The following is a 23,819-nucleotide window of genomic DNA, read 5'->3' on the forward strand; positions in this document are numbered from 1 at the left end:
AAAAGGAATTGAAAGAAGACTTCAAAGTAAAAACAGTGAGAATGAATGAAAGTGCGATAGTGTTAATATAAGGTGAAGATATTTACATGTTAAAAGCTGGTAAAAACAACTGTCTCTGGTACTCAGGGGTGGTTTGAAATGTGAGAGGGGCTAAGACTACGCTTAAACCCTTCTAGGACAGATATTAGGACGGTAGTAACTGGGTAGGCTATTCCAATGAACGACTGTGTCAAGAAAGAAGAAATACTTATAATAGCTGGCAGAGGTGTGAATTTGCCTGAAGGAAATGTGGTGCATGTGGCGCGTCATTCTCACGGGCACCACAATTTTTAAGATATGATGAAACCGGCACTGCCACCAAATCGTACACAATTTTATAGAACATTGTCAGCCTTGCCATGTCATGTCGGTCTTGTAATGTCTGCCAACCAAGTTCATGTTGCATCCTGGTGACACTGTCATTAGTAGAATAGTTGTTTTTAACCCAACAGACTTGCCCCAATTTCAAACAGTGTATTGTCTAAACATCTCTGAAGCTGAAAACATTAGCTAAGTAAGTGTACTTCAATCAACCAGTCACATCTGACCATGCATCTGCCTTTTCTGTAAACCACCATCTAACACACTTGTAGAATGAGCTGTGCAATTATTTATAACAAATTCATGTGGTGCTTCTGTGGCCAGCAGAGATAAACTCATTTCTAGGACGATTCTGTGGCTCAACAAAATAAAACATATTACGTACCAATGTAAATAAACTCTTTCAATCCTTATCCAGTCTCTATATATTAACTTTCATCAGCAAAACATGAAAATTGACAAAAGTTTTTATTTTCTATTTCTGAATTTCTTACTTCCGGGTCATGGTGAGCCATTTCCAAATTAGGAATTACTTGTTGCGCGAATTATTTCACAACATTAACATAGGCGTGTTTGAATTTGATATTTATATAGAAATATAATGCAAAAATGCAAAATTTTATTTTGTAATAAATAAAAACAAGATATCGCACCTTTTGCGAGATTCTACGAGATGTAAACATTGTAGCTCGAGCGGTCGCATGTCAAAAGTATTTTTCTCGATATTAATGTTATTTAATTGTTTAATTAAATAGTGAACTTCTGTGAAATCTTTTAACAAAATGTATATCAATATATGTTATCATAAAACGTCAACTCTATTCACAATTTTATCTAGAATGGTGATAAAATTAAAGATAGTGTAGATTTACCTGTCGTCTGCATGTTCACGGCAGCGGAAGTTGAACTGGAAAACTTCGGATATACACATATTTCGGACATGACTTACGTTTATGATAACAAGTACTTTATTAGGCATCAATTAATAAAATTTCAGAGCTGTGTACATATCAAACTAACTAGTTTTACTAGTTAGCTTACTGTGTATCTTTTTTATGGACATAATTATATTCGGGTAGCTTCCATTTTAGCGGTCCCCACTGACTTTGACTATTTATTTTAGGAGGGTTGTGTTTAGGCCTAAAAAAAAAATTCTTTGTTTCCGGTAACATGCTCAAAAAAATTAGGGTAGGTAGGTCGGAATTTTTTTTTTTTTTTTTAATTTTTTTTTTATTAAGGGAGACTTTTCAGAAAATATTTTTGTGTCAAAAAATGAATACAAACAAGGGGGTTATGCCTTTAGAGCATCAGTAAGTTGATTTTTAACATCACTGAGCATGTTTAAAGCATAAAAAGAGTAGTTTTGCAATTTTTTGTTAAAAAGTTGAAAAAAAATATTCTCCAAGGCCATAAAAACATTTAGGGTCGGGCCAAAAATTTAGGGTAGGTCGGGATACAGGAAACAAACAATTTTTTTTTTTACGCCTTAAATTCTTGTTGAAATAACATGGAGTTGGTCTGGGGGCAGTAGCACTAATGGAAAAAGCAGGGGTGTGGGGGCAGCAGCCCCCAAAGTAACGTGACGTCATGACATATTTCTGACCGGGGACCGCTAAACTGGAAGTGACCCAAATACTCTGTTAGAATTAAGAAATCTTTGACTTTGAGTGTAACTTGGTATTAAATGTGGCTATTACACTGTCGGTACTGACAATAGGTATCATGGCGGAAGACCCAGCTTTGATGAATGGATGTCCCTTGTTAGAATTTTGGGTCCTCAGAATCCTGGGACACTGTTAGTGTCAAGCCTTGACTATAGGATTGCGCTTTCGCAATTTCGTGTCCAGTCCATATCTCTTTTATTCATCAAGGGATTTTAATATTAATTGGCACAACTGTTCCCCATGATGAGACAACATGTCATGTGCAAAACCTGGACCCCTAACTCAATGGCCAAGGTTACAATTGGAGGTCAAAGGTCAACAGGGCCTTTTTCTTGTCCACTCCATAACTCTGCCATCCATGAAGGTCCGATTTTAATATTATTACATGGCAGAAATGTACCATAAAATAGGAGGATGTGTTATGCACAACTTTTAGACCCCTAGCTCAAAGATCAAGGTCCCACTTGCAGTCAAATGTTAACATGGCATGAACAGAGTCTATGTCTATGTTTCGTGTCCGGTCCAGAACTCGATCTGTCATCCATCAACAAGGGATTACAATATTACTTGGCATAAAGATTACCCATGTTGAGATGATGTGTCATACGCAAACCTAAAACCCTAGCTGAAAGATCAAGGTCACACTTGGAGATAAAAGTCAATAGGGTTTTTTTCCTGCCCTGCCTAACTTTGTCATGCAAAACAGGATTTAAATGTCATTTGGCACAAAAATTCTCCTGGCTGAGACAAAGTGTAATGCACAAAACACGGACCATTTAGCTGAAAGGTCAAGATCACACTTGGAAGTCAAAGGCCAAAAGGGCTTTTTTTCCTGTCTGGTCTGAAATTCAACAATCCTTAAAGGAATTTTAATATTACTTGGCACAAATGTACCCCATGAAAAGACGATGTGTCATTCCCAACACCGAAACCCCTAACTCAACTAGGTCAAAGGTCGATAGGGTTTTTATACGCCTGTCTGAAAGCAGGATGTATAATGGGAATGCCCTTGGTGGGCAGGGGTGCAGCGTCCACAGACATTGCCTGGAGCATATCTTCTTCATGCATGGAGGGATTTTGATACATGTAACTTGGCACCAATTGACAGTGTCATGCGCAAGCACCAGATCTAAGGTTAAGGTCATACTTAGAGGTCAAATGTCAAATTCAAGAATGACTGTCCAAAGCATTTCTTCTTCATGCATGGAGGGATTTTTACTTAACTTGGCACAATTTTTAACCATCATGAGAGGGAGTGTCATGCGCAAGAACCAGACCTAGGTCAAAGTTCAAGGTCACACATAGAGGCATTTCTTCTTCATGCATGAAGGGATTTTGATGTACAGTGGAACTATCTAATCCGTACTCTTGTATCCGGAAACCTGTCTAAACTGAACGATTCTCGCGGTCCAATATTTTTTTCTTCTTAATTTAATACAAATATACCTTTGCAATCCGTACCCTTGCTGCTCTGAAAACCGGACGAGTTTTTTGGTCCAGTTTTATATAAGGTAATTGAAATTTACCTTTCGGATCCGAACACCAACCGGACCCCAAAATTTTGAGATTCAGTGAGGTGCGAAGTGTCATAAAATACTGACAAAATTTTTAATGTTAAAAAAGCGGTGGAAACATTTGTTTACAATATGCGAGTTGGTGAACAAGTGTGAAAAATACGATTACGGAGAGGCATTGCCGACTAATTATATCATAATTGTGTAGTCATCCTTTATTGTTCATCAAATCAAAGCAATACGTTAAAGAGACGGGTCATTACCGTACGTTTGCAATAATTGGATGCTAAAAATAATTTGTATTGCAGCTGTCTTTTGTTAATACTTTAATGCATTGCCAATTTAATCGTGTTTTCCGTAATTGAAGACTTGCTATCAAAAAAACGTGAGTAAAACACAACAATGAATGTTTATTGCATTTGTTTTAGCTTTTTATTTGATTAAAAATGATTGAAAATTGAAAGATAATTGTTTTCAATATTTGAGTTATTTTTCAAACTGTATAAAATCTTTAATTCATTTTCTTAAAGTCATAAACATAATCATGTCTCAGCCACCTTCTAAACGTCGCAGGGTTGAGTTAACCCTTGAAGACAAAATTAAGTTAATTAATGATTCACAAATTACGCCCAAACCAACTCTCAAGGTATGTAGAATAAACAATTAAATCAATTAAAATTAAATTGATCAAAATCGTTTGATGAAATGAAATCCGCTTTGAGAATGCAGATTTGAACTGAACATTAAACAAGTTTGTTTTATCTTTTTTTTCAGGAACTTGCAGAGAGGTTTGGTGTTGGAAAGTCTACCGTTTCCGATCTGTTGAAAAAGAAAGAATTCTACCCCAAGCAATGGGAAAGCAACGCTAATGCAAAGAAGATTCGCGTCAACACAGGCAAATACGATAAGTTAAATGAACTCGTGTGGGAATGGTTCTGCATGGCCCGTTCAAAAACATTCCTGTGTCTGGTCCGTTGATTCAGGAGAAAGCATCAGAGTACGCCAAGGAACTTCAACTGTCTGAATTCAAAGTTTCAAACGGCTGGCTTCACAGTTGGAAAAATTCTTACAATGTGAAAGGATATAAAGTGTGTGGTGAAAGTGGTGGTGTAAACAGTGAAAGTGTCAATGATTATAAGAAAAAAATTCCGGAAATAGTAAGTGGTTAGTAACCGTTACGACAAAAAGGATATCTTTAATTGTGATGAAACCGGCCTCTACTACAGAGCTTTACCGGATAAAACACTATCTGTAAGATGTCAGGGTCAGAGTGGCCCGAAAATGTCAAAGGATAGAGTAAATGTCATGTTTGCCTGCAGTGCATCTGGAGAGAAATTGAAACAGTTAGTGATTGGAAAATTCTTGAACCCAAGATGTCTGAAAAATGTTGATAGAAGTGCTTCAGGTGTGCAATATAAGGCAAATAAGAAAGGGTGGATGACAAATGAACTGTTTGTTACCTGGTTGAAAGAACTAAACACCCTTACAGAAGAAAAAGGCCTGCTGCGTACTCTTGCTGTGTACATACAGCGTATATGATGCGTACATGATGTGTACTGAAATCAAGGGCTTTAAATGGTACGCAGGATATACACCGCACATACACCGATAGTACGTTTGTAGTACACTTTTGACATGCAAATGAGCTCTGCCGCGTACTACTTGCTGCGTACATGCTGTGGACTACATAGTACACAGGATGTACGCTGGAGGAATTTAGTATGCGGGAAATAGTACGCAGCATGTACGCGGCACATACACTTTTCACATGCAAATGAGCCTGCGGTGTACTACCCCTGCGGCGTACATGCTGTGTACTCCTGCGGCGTACATGCTGTGTACTCCTGCGGCGTACATTCTGTGTACTCCTGGCACGAGTCCTGCGGCGTACATGCTGTGTACTCCTGTGGCGTACATTCTGTGTACTCCTGGCCCGAGTCCTGCGGCGTACATGCTGTGTACTCCTGCTGCATACATGCTGTGTACTCTTGTGGCGAAACTGCTGTGATAATGTAAATGCCTTACCCCACCAACTTTCTTATGCAAATGCTGATCATTTGGACAGAAAAAAACAGAAAAAAGATAAGTGACATGCATCAATAAGTATTTACCCTTACCAAAATAATGTAGATTGATGTTATCAAATAAATTAGTATGCTTTTCTTCATCCACTTTTCAATGAAATAAATCAATTTTTGTAGCATGTAATTTGGTAAACATCTGAAGAAAATGGCGTAACTGCATCAAGGGGAAACAACTTTAATGCAACTAAATATAAGTGTTATAAATTTCGAAGTATCTGCGGTGTACATGCAGTGTACTATTTTCTTGTACAAGTCCCTCCTGCATACATGCAGTGTACTCCTTAAATTTTCAGAGTCTGTGCTGCGTACTTGAAGTGTACTAGTGACCTCCTGCGTACATGCTGTGTACTCGAAATAGTACGCGGCATGTACGCGGCATGCGGTGTATGTAAAATGTACTCCTCTGGCGTACTACTGTGTTCGCGGCATTTACACAGCAAATACGCAGCATGTACGCCACAGAGGCTTGCTTCTGTAAGGGCAGTGATATGCGTAAGCAAGGGAGAAACATTATTCTACTTCTTGATAATGCTTCGTCACATGGAGGTGAATCAGATCTCACTTTGTCAAATGTAACACTGAAATTTCTTCCGCCCAACACAACTTCACATCTCCAGCCGCTTGACCAGGGAATAATTAGAACATTCAATTTCAAGGCAATTTACAGGAAATATCTGTTAAGGTCTCTTTTGAATGTCATTGAAAGTGCTCAAAATGTACATCTGTGCAAACAATTAACTCTCCTGAACTGTATTCAATGGATTGTTAAAGCATGGAAGGATGTGAAAGAAACAACAATCGAGATGTGCTTCAGAGTTGCTGGTTTCTCAGAATCAGACACAGCAGGAACTGAGGAAAGTGTGCATGATGACTCTGATGACTTTGAGGATGATCATTGATGACGTACTCTTGGCAACACTGGTTGCTAGGTTTTCTTTGTCGGTGGAGGATATTCATCATATCGACGATGGAGCAGAGGCTTAGGAATCTGGATCAGAGGACTGGGAGAAAAATTTAGTGGAAAATTATAAATCCTCACAAACTACAGATGATTCCGTAATTGACGGTGACACTTATGACGTTTGTAGTCCTGATACAGCAATGCCTGGAGCTGAAATGACATATTCAGACGTGTTGTTAATGGCAATTAAACTTAAAATCTTTGCTCAGGAAAATGATTCCAGTTTGCTGGAACTTGCAGAAGATCTAAAGTTAAGAACTGAAAAAAAAATTGTGTCAATGAAATGCTCACAAACACAAACCACACTGGATTCATTTTTTGTGTGAAAAAGTAGAGACCTTTGCAGTGGCAATTATTACATGATATATGAAAAATATATAGATGATCATGTATTATATGAAAACTCTTGATAATGTGCTTTATAAGTTATCATGATGTTTGAATGAAATCATTTCTGTATTACAGTACTTCATGTATAATACATGCAATATTGTTGCTTCTACATATATACATATAAATGTACTTAATGTATGTACTGCCTTATGCATAAATAGTTGTTTTTTATATAAATGTTTGTAAATATTAAAAATAATAACATAATTTGCAAAATGTCTTCTTCAATTATTCTGGTAACATGGTAAAACAATCAGGTATTAACATTGGCCTCAGACATACATGTTCATATTCACTGGATCGCCCTCGTAGAAAACCTTTGTAATCTGAACACCTTTGTAATCCGAACAATTTTTCTGGTCCGAACAGGTTTGGATTAGACAGGTTCCACTAATTTGGCACAAAAATTCACCATGAGTCGATGTGTCATTCGCAAGAACCAGGTCCATAGTTTTAAAATTCATTCCTAGCTTTGTTGTTACTACAAATAGCTTATATTGTAACTTTTTTATTACTGGCCGTAAGAAAAAATCGAAACCACTCTTATGTGGTACAACATGTTACATCCAATTTTTTGGTGTATTTTGACCTATCATTACCTGGTAAGGATATTTGTGTGGACTTAGATTTTTTTTTTGTCACGATTTGGTGAACATTTGTGTCAAGATTTTTTGAAATTATTCAAAGGTTTCAAGAGTTACAGAGCGGACACGAAAATTGCTAATGGGCGGACAGACAGGCGGACACCTGCATCATAACATAATTCATACCTTTGGGTGTATAAAAAATGTTGGTGTATTTTCTTCAGAATTACTTCCCTTTAATATGATGGTAAAAGTTTTGGATGCAAGTTCCTTTCTCCAAACCTAATGTAGATATTCAATTCAAACTTCACATGTGTCATGAGGGTTATAAAACTAGGTGATAGCATCAAGTCTTATAACTCTTCAAACATGCATTTTAGCCAAATTATGCCCCTTTTGGACTTACAAAATCCTGTTAAAAGTTTTGCATGTGAGTTCCTATCTCCATAACTAATGTTGATATTGAATTGAAACTCTAGAGATATTTTAACATTTAGGGTAATTATCCTGCTTCTGGGACAACAGTTCGAATAGTCGAGCACTCTCTGTCTTACTGACAAGCTCTTGTATTTGTAATAATGATGGAAAACACAACAATGTTTCTTATAACCACAAAATTAATAGGAATAAGGCATACTAATTATTCACTATTTAATGCTGTCCCAAAATCATTAACAATACATTATCTTATATCATCAGTTTGTTTTTGGATATTGTAAATTCATTTTTAAGATATCAGTTATTGATATCATTATATGCATTTATAGATATCACAAAATGATTTATAGATATCTGTGATTTCTGGATATCACAAAATGAACTGAAGATATCAGTAAATAGATTTAAGGATTTAGTATGATAAACTGATTTTGTGATAATACTGAATCATCTTTAGGATATTTTTCAGGGCATTTTTACTCTATAAATGTACCTTTACATGTAGTTCATATTCCAAAAGAAGTGTTGATATAAGGCCTAAAAAAAAATTCTTTTGTTTCCGGTAACATGCTAAAAAAAATTAGGGTAGGTAGGTCGGAAATTATTTTTTTTTTAGAATTTTTTTATTACCAGGTAAGGGAGACTTTTCAGAAATCATTTTTGTGTCAAAAAATGAACACAAGTAAGGAGGTTATGCCTTAAGAGCATCAGTAAGTTGATTTCTAACATCACTGGCCATGTTTACGGTAAAGCATAAAAAGTGCAGTTTTGCAAAAGTTGGAAAAAAAATTCTCCAAGGCCATAAAAACATTTAGGGTTAGGCCAAAAATTTAGGGTAGGTCGGGATACCGGAAATAAACAATTTTTTATTACGTCTGATAAAATTTTTTAATTAAAGTGACATGACATTTCTGAAGTTAAAGATTGATGCTAGTTTAAACTATGGTTTTGTTGTATTAAATGCATCATTCATTTGATTATTTTCAGGCTCTGTGGACAAGATACGATGTTTCAGAGTAACTTTCAAGGTGACAGATCTGAACCTGGAGATGTGCCTGTTGAGGATCATATTGATTTGTGTACACATCATGTAGTATCAGAAATATTATTCCTGATTATTGAAGACCTTCCAGTGTTCAGACTGAAAAATTCTATGGAGGATGGAAATTTCATGAATAAAGGGAACATAAATGTAGAGAATGAAGGACTCTGTGGAGAACTTTCTTCCGACAGCACAGATATTAAACATTTTAAAGATAGAAATATTTTGCAATACAGTAAACTTGTGAATGATGAAGATATTATGGAGGGAAATGATGACTATGATCTCAGTCATTGTGAAATTCAAGATTCTATTGAGAATCAGCAAGAGGTTAGTAGTAAAACATATGGAGACATGACCAACAGCTGTATAAAGGAACAGTTGTTGTTTGCATTGCACCTAAGTCCAGTTTGTAAAGATACTTCTAAGGAGCTTGATGTTAAAGATGGAAATGTTACAGAAAAGAAGAAAGAAAGTGTGCACTTTAATTCACCTGTTGCTGTTGTCTACGAATTCAGTGAAGCTGTATCTGATGATAGCACAGAGATTTTATCAGATTCCGATTATGAGGATTTTCAGCTGTCACAGACTAAACATGTTGATAATCTCGAATCACAAAATAATGAAGTTAACTTAAGGATAATAGACACTGAACCAGATATTGACAGGCTATTGAATTCTAGCGAGAATAGTTTTGAAGGGTGCTTGAAAGATTGCATTATGACTCCAGGAGGAGATTGCTTTAATAATAGACTGTCTGAGAATATTGTCCCTTTTGAACAGTCTGTTGAAATAATAGATAAAACAAACAAGGACAATGTTAATGATAAAAGCCAAAGCATATTGTCTAGTCCCAGTCATAATTTTAAGGGTAGTGAATTTTGTACAAAAGAGAAAACTGAACATTTACAAAAAGGGGGCATGGAAAGTGATCAAAGTGGGAATGACAAAGTATCATGCTCTCCTGCTGCAGATGGAGACAGTGTAACATTGTCAAAGGATATGAAATCTGGAGATAATAATCCAGACAAACATGAAACAAAGGAATCTGCTGTGGACTCATTTTTGCTTGATAAGTCAGTGGTTTTATCAAGTTCTCCAGAAGGTGATGGTATACTTAGTAATTTACAAACTATTGAAAATACTTGCACAAAATATGATAATGATATCAACGAGGTATTTACAAAATTTCCTTTAGTACAAAAACAGCATGATGTTGATAGTTCACAAGATCTTTTCATTAATTTTGAACAGGAAAATGCTACGGAAGCAGGAGCCAGTTATAAATCAGAAAAAGACTCAACCAAAGGCAACAGTCAGCAGAACTCATTTATTCAGACACACTCAGTTTCATGTAATGACAGCAGTCATAACTCTGAGACTAACAGGAATGAAGAATTTATAGGTACTATTGTTGAATTAAAAGAAGAATTGATACAACCCAGTCAACAAAATGAAAGTCAAAGCAATGTAAATGATGTAGATGTAAAAAAGGAGAACAAAGAAAATGTCTTTTGTCATGTAGGAAAAAGAGAACAATCAAGCCCAGAACTTAACAGCTCACATATTTCAAAGAAAAAGAAATCAGATGTAGAAGATGAATCAACAGTTCAAACAAGGAAGAGGAAGCTTTTCAAAGTTGGACTAGATGAAAATGGAAGTGTAAAATTGCTGAGATTGGATACTAATCTCATTGAATCTGGTGATATTAAGGTACCGAAGTTGTTGAAACAGTTAGCTTCAGATGTAATAGCTACGTTAGATGAAACTGTAATTTGGGACTCCACAGAAAAACAGGCAGAAAAGCAAAAAGATCTTTATAAGGAACATGACGACATTACTGCACAGAGTTGTGTTACAAGTGAAGACACATCAAGTGACACAGAAAGCATAAATGATGACTTCAAAAATTTAATGCCAACAGATAGTGAATTTGTAGACTTTAATCTGGAAAAACAAGAGGAAATTAGTGAAGATCATTTGTTGTCCAGTCAGCATGCTGAAGAATTACAACTTGCTGAATCTGAAACTAAAAATGCTTTTGATTCTGAAAATGATCAAAATATATTATTATTGACTAGTACATCAGAACACTTAAACTATTATCAAGATATAGAATCACCTCAGGCAGAAACTTCTGATGTATGTGACGCAAGTAAGAGTGAAGCTATTAAAAGTCCTTGTGAATCTGAAAATGATCAAAATACATCACAGATCTCTATTAAAACATTAGAACACATCGACTGTTACCAGAATACAGAAGTACCTCATACAGAATCTTCGGAAGTATATGACGAGAGCCAAAGTGAAGAACATGTCACATCTGGCCAAAATATACTTAAAAGTCCAGGATTTATTTCTGCAACAGAATTACTTTCACAGAGCTCTCAGGATAGTGCCAGTACTGGGTTTACTATTCACGCAGAAGATCTTTCTTGTAGTCAAGATTCATGTGAAAAAAACACTTTTTACAATTCTGAGATAAGACAGTCTGATACAGTTGGAGAATTGTTGAAAGAATCTAGTCTTACTATTGAGAAAGTAGGACTTTTCAAAGAAGAGTTTCAACATGTATATGGGACAACCCAAACCTATAAAACGAAGCTTGTTGTTGAAATCACTGAGGATGGTCTAAAGGAAGAAAAACTGGAGGATTCTGACATTGGTATAACATTGTCTGGTGATCTGAAGAGAAATGTAGAATTGGTAGGTTGTAGTCATAGAAATGCAACAGACCAAGATGAACAAATAGATACTGGTAAGAATTGTTTTATAGTACAATTTTATATATGAAATTTTAAATGTAGTGAACTTAATAACCTCCAGATGCAAAGTGTGTGGGTCTATGTTGATGTCTTGTATGTCCATCAAACCATCTATAATTAGCATTTACTCTCTGTCTTCTTAACTGCTGGGATGATTTCAATAAAACTGTCATCAAGACAATGAGTAGAGAGCACAAATTGGGTCAAAAGGGCCAAGGTCAAAGAGCTTAACTTCATGTATGCTTCATATAGTCTTACAGCTTGGAAGATTTTCATAAGACTTACATGTATTGGTAGTTGACCTCATTAAGACAAGGTGAAGTGTCCATAACTTAACTGCTGGGAAAATTTTCATAAAACAGACTTCTGCCATTTACCTCATCAAGACAACATGTGAAGTGCTCAACGCGGATCACTAGGTCCAAGGTCAAGGTCACACTTGGAGGTCAGAGGCCAAATAGTTAAGGTTTATGTACACCATATATATATATATATATATTGCTGGGAAGATTAAAACTAGTATCAATTATTTACCTCATCAAGAAAATCTGGAGAGCAACCAACCCATGTCACAAAGACCGGAGTCAAGGTCACTTCATGTAAGTAAATGTTCCAATAGCTTAACTGTGTCCACTCTGTGTCATCTAAAGCACTTGGCAGATTTTCATAAAACTGGTATCTATTGTTAATAACCTCGTCAGGACCATGTGCACATCCCATGACCTAAATCACTATGTCCAAGGTCAAGGTCACACTTAAATGGAATAGTTTAAATTTATGTCTTCTCCATTTCTTCTTAACCACAGAAAGGTGTTTCATATAAGCATATTTATATTAGCATCAATTGTTAACCTCATCAAACGACATACAGAGTGCATACTCCAGGTCATTATGTCCAAGGTCAAGGTCACATTTGAAGGTCAAAGTTCTTGATTACAGCATTTTACTTTTCCTAAAGTGATAGCTCTAGTTCGAAATGCAGATATATTTTGTAATAAAATGAAGACAGTTGTTTCTCAGGGTTTATTCTTTCTGTTTTGGGAACATAGCCTATACCCCCGATATTTGGAATTTTGACAAGTAAATGTTCCCAAATGGGAAATATTTAGTCCCATAGGATATAGTAAGGATGTGTTTAAGTACTTTCTCATACACTTGTTTGAAGTTGTTTCACATTGTACAACCCCTTTAAGATACTGCCATTACAAAATTGTCCATAATTTAGTCAATGTTTGTGCAATTTTGATGATTTCCTTTTTCAGAATGAAGATTGGGAATTTTTGCACTAATTTTGGGGAAAATACATACTTTTTGGCATTGGGAATATAGCCCAATAACGGCTATAAAAACGGCCGAAAAGAAACCCTGTTTCTACCAAAAAAAATCAGTGTATCATTACTGGTATGACCTTAAAGGTTAAATGTTTAATTTCCGTGAGTACTAACACAAGTCATTGACATATAACCCAATGTCTGCTTAAAGATGTAAAAGACTTAATACTGCACTTTATAATGTTTATAATATAAGATTTAATATTTTAGGTTAGTAAAAGTCAAACTGAATTTTTCAATATAAATACAATTCATTATACTGTAACTAATTTCTCTTTCATTTCAGACGAATTGGACATGTATGTTGACAATGCAGTAGACCAGATAGTTCCAGATGAATGTGCTGAAAAAACAGGTGGAACTATGGAGACAGATAGAGAACAGACACTGGATATAAAAGATAAAGGTATTTTGTAATTGTGTGAGTTTAAAAGCAATATCTTTTTTACATCCAAAAATTCATTACATTCATTTTAGATGCAAAGGTGTTAATAAGTTGGTAGAAAAATATTGTAAAAATATTGTAAAGGTGCTACATCAATATCTATTCTATATAGGCAGTTTGGTTAGATCAGATATTTTGATGTTTTCAGATCAGAAACCAAAGTTGTATGCCTGTGACCTAGACCTTTGCAATGAACAAGATGATCATTCATGGAAACCAATTAATAAATCTGGTATGTTTTACTCTAACAGCATTTTGCAGACATTTTTGGATGGAAATGGATTTTATGACAAGGAGCTTAATACACATACATGTCTTAGTATTGTCTTTTAAAGCAAGATAGTTTTTATACGCCCAAAGGGACGTATTATGTTATGGTCCCGGTGTCCGTCCGTTAGCAGTTTCATGTCCGCTCTGTAACTCTTGAACCCCTTGAAGGATTTCAAAGAAACTTGACACAAATGTTCACCACACCGAGACGATGTGCAGAGTGCATGTTTTGGATGTCTCATTTCAAGGTCAAGGTCACACTTAGGAGAGTCATATGAGTGTGTTTCGTGTCCACTTTGTAACTCTTGAACTGCTTTAAGGATTTCAAAGAAACTTGGCACAAATGTTCACCACACTGAGACGACGTGCAGAGCGCTTGTTTCGGATGACTAGCTTCAGGGTCAAGGTCACACTTAGGAGTGAAAGGTCATATATGACTTTGCTGTGTCCGCTCTGTAACTCTTGAACTGCTTGAAGGATTTCAAAGAAACTTAGCACAAATGTTCACCACACTGAGGTGACATGTAGAGCGCATGTTTTGGATGACTCGCTTCAAGGTCAAGGTCACACTTAGGGGTCAAAGGTCATATATGACTTTGCTTTGTGTATATTGCTATGCATTGCAGTGCTCTTGTTTTTATTTGGCAGATCCCTTTTTGTTCTCTTACAATAATTTTTTTTTTAATTACTTCCCGTTTACTATAAATAGCTTATTTTGAAACTTTTTTATTATTGGCAGTAGGGAAAAACAGACCACTTTTCTGTGGTACAACATGGATGGTACATCCAATTTTTAGATGTATTTTGACATAACTTTACCTGGTAAGAATTTTTTTGTGGACTTAGAACTTTTTGGTGGGGGGGGGGAATTTCTTCTTTTCGTTGTTCCTGTTCTTTGGGCTTCAACAGTCAAGTTCTTTAAATTTTGCTCCCATCCTCTGATGTAACCCTTCGGGCGTATATTGCCCCGCTTGGCGGCGCTCTTGTTTAGAATTCCAGAGTCAGACTACCAAACAGGGCAATTGTAGTTTTGACAATTACAGCAATGACTTAGGCTTATAATATAAACAGATCATTACCATGAAATTCTTCTTTCATGCAGGGAACTTATTTTTTCCTGCAGTGACTTAATTTAGACTGCTTTTAAAGACTAACTCTTTGCCATTGCATTAAAATCAAGTCTGAACAAAATGTCTTGTTTTTTGATTTATTCTTTAACTTTTTTGTAACTGTATTTTTAGCTCACCTGAGCCATTCTGATCACTCACCGTCCGTCGTCCGTAAACTTACTTTAAACGACATCTTCTCATAAACCGCTATGCCAATGTCATCCAAACTTCACAGGAATGTTCCTTGGGTGAAGCTCTACAAAAATTATTCAAAGAATTGAATTCCATGCAGAATTCTGGTTGCCATGGCAACCGAAAGGGAAAACTTTAAAAATCTTCTTCTCAAAAACCAGAAGCCCTAGAGCTTAGATATTTGGTGTGAAGCATTGCCTAGTGGACCTCTACCAAATTTGTTCAAATCATGACCCCGCCCCAGGGTTCACTTGATTTTACATAGGAAAATCTTCAAAAAAATTCTAAAAATAAACCAGAAGGCCTAGAGCTTAGATATTTCACATGTAGCATTGCCTAGTGGACCTCTACAAAATTTGTTCAAATCATGACCCCCGGGGTCAAAATTGACCCTGCCCCAGGGGTAACTTGATTTTACATAGGAAAATCTTCAAAAAATTTCTAAAAATAAACCAGAAGGCCTAGATCTTAGATATTTGACATGTAGCATTGCCTATTAGACTTCTACAAAATTTGTTCAAATCTTGACCCCCCCAGGGTCAAATTGACCAAGCCCCAGGGGTTACTTGATTGTACATAGGGAAATCTTCATAAATTTGCTAAAAGTAAACCAGAAGACCTAGATCTTAGATATTTGATATGTAACATTGCCTAGTAGACTTCTATAAACTTTGTTCAAATCATGACCCCTGGGGTAAAATTGGCCCCGCCCCAGGGGTTACTTGATTGTACATCGGAAAATCTTCCATAAAATTTCTAAAAATCATCAGTTTGACATTTGAAACATGTAGCTCATATTACTCAGGTGAGCAATCCAGGGTCATCATGACCCTCTTGTAGTATGATATCAAGCAGTTAAAATATTGTTGGAAGGAAATTACTTAAAATTATTTGTTTTCAAGAACTCATTTTATTTCAAGAACAACTTTTTCATTTCCAGAAAAGTCATATGAAAGATGTTTTAACTGGAAGTACAGACCATCATGTGATCTCGATAGTGATGTTCATTTACCAGAACTACCAGATGAGGACCATGTAGTCATGATAACTCCACTAAAAACATGTGGTAAACCATTAAGACTTGGTCTTTCTAAACGGCAACCTGTGAAAAATAGTCTTCATAAACTTGGAATAAGGAAATGATATTGAGAATACTGTTTTAGAAATAATACCTAAGGAAATAAAATAGGAATGTTCTTGACTGATGTACATGTAAGAGTGTTGTGTTTAAGGGACAGAACTGTTAGCAATGTGGTGAGGAAATTCAACAGAGTTGCCCCCCAGTGTACTGACATAAAATTATCATGTTATTTCAATGTATGTTCATTATATATATTGCAAATATTACCTTACTCCTCAGTTGAAAATCAGGGATTGTTAATGTTCAATGTTTATCAATTTCTTCACTGTGTTAGAAACGTTTAATGTGTTGCTTGTTCACTTTGGACAACAGTGTTTGTTATTTACTAATATCTTTCCTTAAAATAAGGTGTATGAAAGTAATTGTTTCAGTTTTATAGAAGTTGAATATGTTGCCATTTTTAAATTTTTGCCAAGCAGAACTGTGATAGTTAAAAAATGATTTTCAGATTTTCATGAAGGTATAATTTACCTGTTCTGTAACAAGTTTGTTTGTTTGTTTTCCTTCATATGTAAGATACCAATTGGTATTAAACATAGAATTGTAAATCCATGTGCTTGTGACTGCTGAAGAAATAGAGAATACATTATCATACAGGAAATTGCTGAGAGTTCACATAGGTCCACTACCTTAATATTTCCATTAGTTTTGAATTTTTCTGCAAAAAAATATTTTGATAGTTTTTTTTCCGTTGTAAACTTCAGCCATTTTTTGTTCTGAAAATTTGAGAGCATTTGCAGCTGGATCTGGATGAAACTTGTAGAAAATTTGCATTAAAGCAACATACATCATATGTAAACTTTTGTAAGAATTTGAAAAAAAAAAAGTTCTCATGGGTTAAACATTTTCACTTGTAGCATTTGCCCAAATTTTCCTGTTTGCAACATTAACCACTGATATAAAGTGACTCATAGAACGGATGCTCATACATTTTTGAAGCATCCTTTTTTACGTGAGCCTTCTCAAGTGATCATTTTAAGGCCACATTTTCTTTTTCGTTTTTCACTCACAGGTAGTCGTAGGAAATGTATTTGCCCATTGAAAAGGTGTCTGTGTGTAAATCATATCGATATATTCATATTGATTCAAACTTCTATATACAAATGTAGCATCAAAGCTATCTGTGATATATTTTGTTTCTGTGTTTTGAATTGTTCAAGTTTATCGTTGTTTTAATGTTGTATCAAATAGTTTTACTTTATTGTTTTGTTTTAAAAGAACTGTACTTTTCCGTTGTTTTATTTTAGAATAAAATCATTGTTATTTTGTACCCATTTTGTTTTGTACAGGCAGTGTAAGGGGTAGGTTATGCAGATTTAACAAAGGTTTTTATGAAAGTAATAGAGATGGTGAGTTGAATTATGACCATAATGAGCCATATTATTGCAATCATGCACTCTTCCCATGCCCCTTCAAAGAAGAGGTGATATATTGTTTTGCACATTGTTGGGGTTTTTGTTACCAGTCAGTAGTTAGAAATGAATGCTTATGCCTGCAGATAGGCGTTAAGTTGGTCTGCAGTTTGCAGTTCGCAATTCGAATTGCAAACCGCAAACTGTTTTGCATTTTGCAGTTCGAATTGCAAACTGCAAACTGTTTAGCAGATTGCGATTCGAATTGAAAACCACAAACTGTTTTGCAGTTTGCGATTCAAATTGCAAAATGCGTTTTTATTTTGCAATTCAAGATTTGTATGAACCGCGTTGCTTTCCGAGAAAACTGTTATTGTTTTGGGCTTTTTAGGATTAAAACTTTAACAATTCAATCTAATTTGTACATTGTAATATGAATTGCAAACTGAAAAACATTTTGCATTTTGCAGTTCGAATTGCAAAATGAATTTTGTATTTTGCGATTCACGATACATATGAAGCGCATTTTTTAGGCTTTGAAATTTAACATTTCACTCTAATATGCACTTTGTAATTTAAATTGCAAACTGCAAAACATTTCGCATTTTACAGTTCGAATTGCAAAATGCATTTTTATTTTGTGGTTCAAGATATATAAGGACGACAATTCTCTTTCTAAGAAATAATCTATTATTTTTTTCCTTTCAGGCCTTATTATTGAAGATTTCAATCTAATTTGCACTTTGTTATTTGAATTGCAAACTGCAAAATATTTTGCACTTTGCAGTTTGAATTGCAAAATGAACTTTTATTTTGCAGTTCGAGATATATATATAATCCGCAATTCGCTTTCCATGAAAAATGTTAATATTTTGAGCAACTCGGGCTATAACATTGAATATTTCAGTCACATCGTTTTTCTTTTCTACGATTTGCGATTCGAATGGCAAAATGAAGTTTTACTTATTATTCATTATATATATATGAATTGTAATGTTTTGAGCTTTTCAGTATTTAAAAATGAATATACTTCAGACTTTAAAATCGAACTTTTCAGTCACTTTTGCGCTTTGTATTTTTAATTGCTAACAGCAAAATATTTTGCGCTTTGCTATTCAAATTGAAAAATGATCGCCGCTTAAGATATAAATTAATCGCGATTCGCTTTCCGAGAAAGATGTTAATGTTTTGGACTTTTCAGAATTTTTAATTCAACATTTCATTCTCATTTGCGCTTTGCATTATTAATTTTTAAAATGAACGCATAGATAACGCACGTTTTTTTTCCTTGTTATAACATCTGCAGAATCCCAAGGGATCGGTTGGTGCCCAAGCTCGGTAGGCGAGGGCGAGAGTAGCAACGTATCCCGAGGGATATCTGATGATGTTATAACACAAAAATATAATGAACACGCGTTAACGCAATTCTAGCATAAAACGCGCATATAAAAAAAAGTTTTAATAACACGTGAACACGAGAACACGTTGTTCAAGAAATTTATACCGCGATTTGCTTCCCGAGAAAATGATTTTCAGGCTTTAAAATTATTCCTGTGCTTGTAGTTTCAATTGCAAACCGCAAAATATTTTCCATTTTGCAGTTCGAATTTCAAATGCGTTTTTTCAAATTCTGGTTAAGATTCAACAAGTTGTCTTTTTGCGATGCTAGGAAAAGAATATGGGCTGTGTACACTGACCTCAGATCAAAATCAAGGCCAGTAGGTAAGGTTAGTTTAGTTTACTCGGCAAAGAGAAGTATGAACGGAAACATTGTGAAAAATGTATTTTCACATTGGGACTTTATTATGTGCAGAAACACAAGCATCAAGTGTTTCTAGTAACAATGTACCCCAGTATGCTGGAAACCGTATAAATGAATCAGTTGCATAAAGCTATGCCATTTCTGACTCCCCTTAAATACCAAGGCAACAGAAATCAAGATCCCCGCCATCAAACCGTGGTTAGAGCCAACGAGCTCCCACTTGGTACGATCAAAAAAGAATGTCTGGATACGAAATCAAGCGTCCGAGGTCCCAAGAAAAACAATCTTTGTCGATGTAGCAGACTTTAGCAAAACCCTAATAGGACAAAAGGGATGGGGGATGTCTAAAGTATTACGAATGACTGTAATTTTACATTTGCCTCACTGAATGCTAGTTACTTGAAACAGAATCTCTTTTTTCTGTATCAAAAACAAATATGAATATGTATGATATTGTAGATATTGAAGGTTATTTGCGATAATTTGCATATATTTTGAATTATTTTGCAGTTTGCAATTCAAATTACAAAGCGAAAATAAGATTGAAAACCTGAAAAGCCCCAAACAATACCATGTTTCTGAGAAATTTCATCAAAGTTCAATACATATATTGAATCTAATGTATAATTTCATTTTGCAATTCGAACTGTAAAATGCAAAATATTTTGCAGTTTGCAATTCAAATTACAATGCGCAATTGACATTGAAATCTTGAATTCTGAAACGCAAAACAAAAATTCATTTTGCAATTTGAACTGCAAAATGCAAAATATTTTGCAGTTTGCAATTTAAAATTATAAAACGTAAATAAGATTGAAACGTTAAAATTTCAATTTTGAAAACCCCAAACAATACCACCTTTCTGAGCAACTTCATCGCAGTTCAATACATATTGAATCATTTTGCAATTTGAACTGCAAAATGCAAAATATTTTGAAGTTTGCAATTCATATTATGCAAAATGCAAAATATTTTGCAGTTTGCAATTCAAATCAAAAAAACGCAAATAAGACTGAATTGTTAAATTTTAAAGTCTGGAAAATCCCAACCAATACCACTTTCCTAAGAAACTGAAAAGCAGTTTATTACATATATTGAATCGATATGAAAAAATATTTTACAATTCGAACAGCAAAATGCAAAATATTTTGCACTTTGTTATTCAAATTAAAAGTTTCAAAGTTTATTTCATTCTCAGTTTGTACATACATAAAAAAAAATCATGATTTACAAATCGAAATGTACATTGATATCCTAAATTCTGAAAAGCAAAATAAAAATTGTAGTTTGAAATTCAAATTACAAAGCGAAAAGGACATTGAAATACTGAATACTGAAACGCAAAATAAAAATTCGTTTTGCGGTTAATATAAATGTAGAAATTCTGTTGTCATTAGTATGTTTGATTGTGACCTTGTTTTATATGTTGTATTGAATATATAGAAAATATGCACATACACTTTTGCAAAAACGTTTTAGGCGTAAGGTTACAAACACAGAATTCTTTTATCTATGGCGAACTAGGAAGAGTGCCACTAATAAATCAAAGAATATTACGGATAATTAACAAAATCATATTAAGAAATATTATTGGAAACATCCAAACTTATTTATAGAGTTGTTAACGTCTGAAAACAACCTGATTCAGAAAACTCTGTCAATATTTGTATACAAGGCATTTGAACTCCGTAGACCTATATATTATAACTAACACTTTTCTCCTCAAGACATAAAGCATTATGCTACATATTGATTTTTACATTAAAAACTACCGCAAATTTGCATTTGTATATTCATACGTGCACATTTCTGTTAACTGTTTAACTTAATAACCTTTCATAAATAATAGAAAGTTTTAGGTCAAGTCAGCGTAATATGTTACACTGTACATCATGAAACGACATATTTTTGCTTTCTTTAAAGTTGTTTTCTACTTTAATTATTCATTACAGAAACTGTGGTCTACCAGAATAGAGACAAACATGTCACATTGTATGTGAAATTTATATGCATGCTTATTAATCTTATATTAGAAAGTATATTTTGCTTTAAATTGTGTATCATGACATATTTTGTTTAGGCACATTTATGCTATATCTTACTAAGCATTTATTTAGATTTAAGCATTACAGCTTATCATATGTACGAAACATTAGATGGATGCAATGAAAATAAATGACAAAATGAGTCTTATCAAAATAATGAGAGGGTAAAAATTCTATAACTGTTTGAACACTTTAAACAGTCGTCTCTTAAAAGATTTGTTTTCATAGACGATGTAATAATGTCTTATTAGTGCTATAAAACAGTTCTATTATCTTGATCCGCGTCTAATATGACGGTATATACTGTTGTCTCAAGAGTCTATAAGCACCACAAACTAGCATAAAATTGGAGTAAAGTGATTCAGTTTAAATCACAAACTTTTGACTTACTCATGCCTTGCATCGAATCAAATTTACCGTGTCCTGTCTTCAGCTTACTCCTGGGCCCGGCTTTTATTCACAAAGTTAATGGCCATTTGTTACCCCTTACATATGATCTTTTCATTAACCGTGTCCGCAATTGCCTCGCTCTAAGTGGCTTAAACTCTCCGAAGATAGCCAGTCATAGTTTTCGTAGAGGCGGAGCGAGCTTTTGTTACGCAACTGGCCTTCCTACGTTGTTAGGTGATTGGCGCTCCTCCTGTTACCAGTCATACATAGACAATGGCGCCCAAACACGTTTCCAAATTATTCGTAGTATTATTCGTGTTAGATAGAGTCGACAAAAAGTAATATTCTATAAGTAAATTCTAAGTGTTACGGAACCTTTAAAAGAACTTGAATATCAAAGTACCTGTAATATTTCTTCACTAAATGTACACGCAGTTCTAAAGAAGAAAAAGGGAAATATATACATATAATAACATTGGCGTAGTCAATTTTGAACGCAGGAAGTGTGACCTTTTTGTGATCATTTTCCCGCGCTAAGATTAAAATTTGTTGCAAAATGCATAATAATCTCAACATAATTAAGCATAAAATAAAAAGAAAATTTGTTTGTTTTTCGTGAATATGGAATATATCTCACCTCAAAGTGAGAAAATGTTCACATTTTCACTGGCGCTACGCGCTCGTGAAAATATTTGAGATTTTCTCACCTCTAAGCGAGATATATTCCATATTCACGAAAAACAAACAAATATATATAACGTGAACCGCAAAATAACAGTTCATTTTGCTATTCGAACTGCAAAATTGATATGTTTTGCAGTTTGCAATTCAAATTACGAAGTACAAATTAGATGGAAATGTTAAATAATAAAGCATGAAAAGCAAAAAATTACAGAATCTTTATTTTTAAAGCGAATCGTCGTTCAAATATATATACCTTGAACCGCAAAATAAAATTCATTTTGCAATTCGAACTGCAAAATGCATAGTGTTTTGCAGTTTGCAATTCAAATTTAAAAGTGCAAATTGGGTTGAAATGTTTAATTTAAAAGCCTGAAAGCAAAATACAGAACAGAACAGAACAGTAATTTATTGATATAACTTGAACATGTACAGTTCATCGTTATAAGAACAAAATATACTAAACATGCATAGCAATGCGAGAGTGAACAAAACAAAAGAACATTCAGTTAAAATTCATTCAATATTATTTGCAGTGTGACCTGCCGTGAGAATCAAAGACATATATGTAATAGTTTCTAGATAATATTCCCTCAGGGATAATCTTTCTTCAGTGATTGTACAATATGAGATAATATACGAAGGATACAATGTACACATTCATTGAATGTAAAAACCGCAACTTTCTCGGAAAGCGAATCGAAGTTCATTTACCTATATATAACTCGAACCACAAAATCATTCATTTTGCAATTCGAACTGCAAAATGCAAAACTGCAAAATGGAAATCAGTTTGCGGTTTGCATTTCGAACTGCAAAATGCAAACTGCAAAATACAAATCAGTTTGCGGTTTGCATTTCGAACTGCAAAATGCAAAACAGTTTGCAGTTTGCAATACGAATTGCGAACTGCAAAATGCAAACTGCGGACCAACTTAACGCCTATTGCCTGCAGTAGTCAAACTTGGTTAGTAAGTCCAAGGTCGCAATGACCTCAAGACTGGTTTCAGCATTATAACTAAGGAATGGTTTGGCTTACAGTCATCAAATTTCTTAGGATAATTATCTGTGGCCAGTAGATAACCCCTATTGTTTTGGGAGTCAGTATGTCAAGGTCAGGTATCAGTTTTGGAGGTTAATAGGCCGCAGTAACCTTAAGAATAGAAATCATTTTATGCCCATTAACTAAACAAGAGCTGTCGGAAGACAGCAAAGCTCAACTATGCAACAACCTTATCAATTGAATGAATACAAAAGTTGAAAAAGGGGCATCATTTTGTAAAATGCAAAGTAGAG

General features: G+C 34.6%; 2 protein-coding genes across 4 annotated transcripts in view; one reads left to right on the forward strand and one right to left on the reverse strand.

Moving 5' to 3' along the window:
• The window catches only part of LOC123524598 (CYFIP-related Rac1 interactor B-like), an 85,100-nt gene that overhangs the window by 57,877 nt on the left and 3,404 nt on the right, over window positions 1–23,819 (reverse strand). The window contains exon 1 of one of the 3 annotated variants that reach the window (XM_045302894.2): window positions 855–983. The exons of 1 other annotated variant lie outside the window; for it this stretch is intronic. The gene's annotated coding sequence lies outside the window, so the exon portion shown is untranslated. Of the gene's footprint in view, window positions 1–745; window positions 984–23,819 lie in introns of those variants that run through there. One more of the 3 variants, XM_045302892.2, reaches the window with a different exon arrangement.
• On the forward strand, window positions 966–17,563 carry LOC123524596 (uncharacterized). The gene is made up of 5 exons (XM_045302890.2): window positions 966–1,070; window positions 8,986–11,798; window positions 13,423–13,542; window positions 13,730–13,813; window positions 16,093–17,563. The coding sequence occupies exons 2-5, from the start codon at window positions 9,005–9,007 to the stop codon at window positions 16,293–16,295; spliced, it is 3,201 nt and encodes a 1,066-aa protein (XP_045158825.2). The 5' UTR covers window positions 966–1,070; window positions 8,986–9,004; the 3' UTR covers window positions 16,296–17,563.

Source organism: Mercenaria mercenaria, chromosome 3 (genome assembly GCF_021730395.1).
Source record: "Mercenaria mercenaria strain notata chromosome 3, MADL_Memer_1, whole genome shotgun sequence".
Lineage (NCBI taxonomy): Eukaryota > Metazoa > Mollusca > Bivalvia > Venerida > Veneridae > Mercenaria > Mercenaria mercenaria.

Coding starts and splice junctions, on each gene's coding strand:
- LOC123524596 (XM_045302890.2), top strand. CDS start 9,005: ATGTTTCAGAGTAACTTTCAAGGTGACAGATCTGAACCTGGAGATGTG. Junction 11,799..13,422: donor AGATGAACAAATAGATACTG/GTAAGAATTGTT, acceptor CTTTCATTTCAG/ACGAATTGGACATGTATGTT. Junction 13,814..16,092: donor GAAACCAATTAATAAATCTG/GTATGTTTTACT, acceptor TTTCATTTCCAG/AAAAGTCATATGAAAGATGT.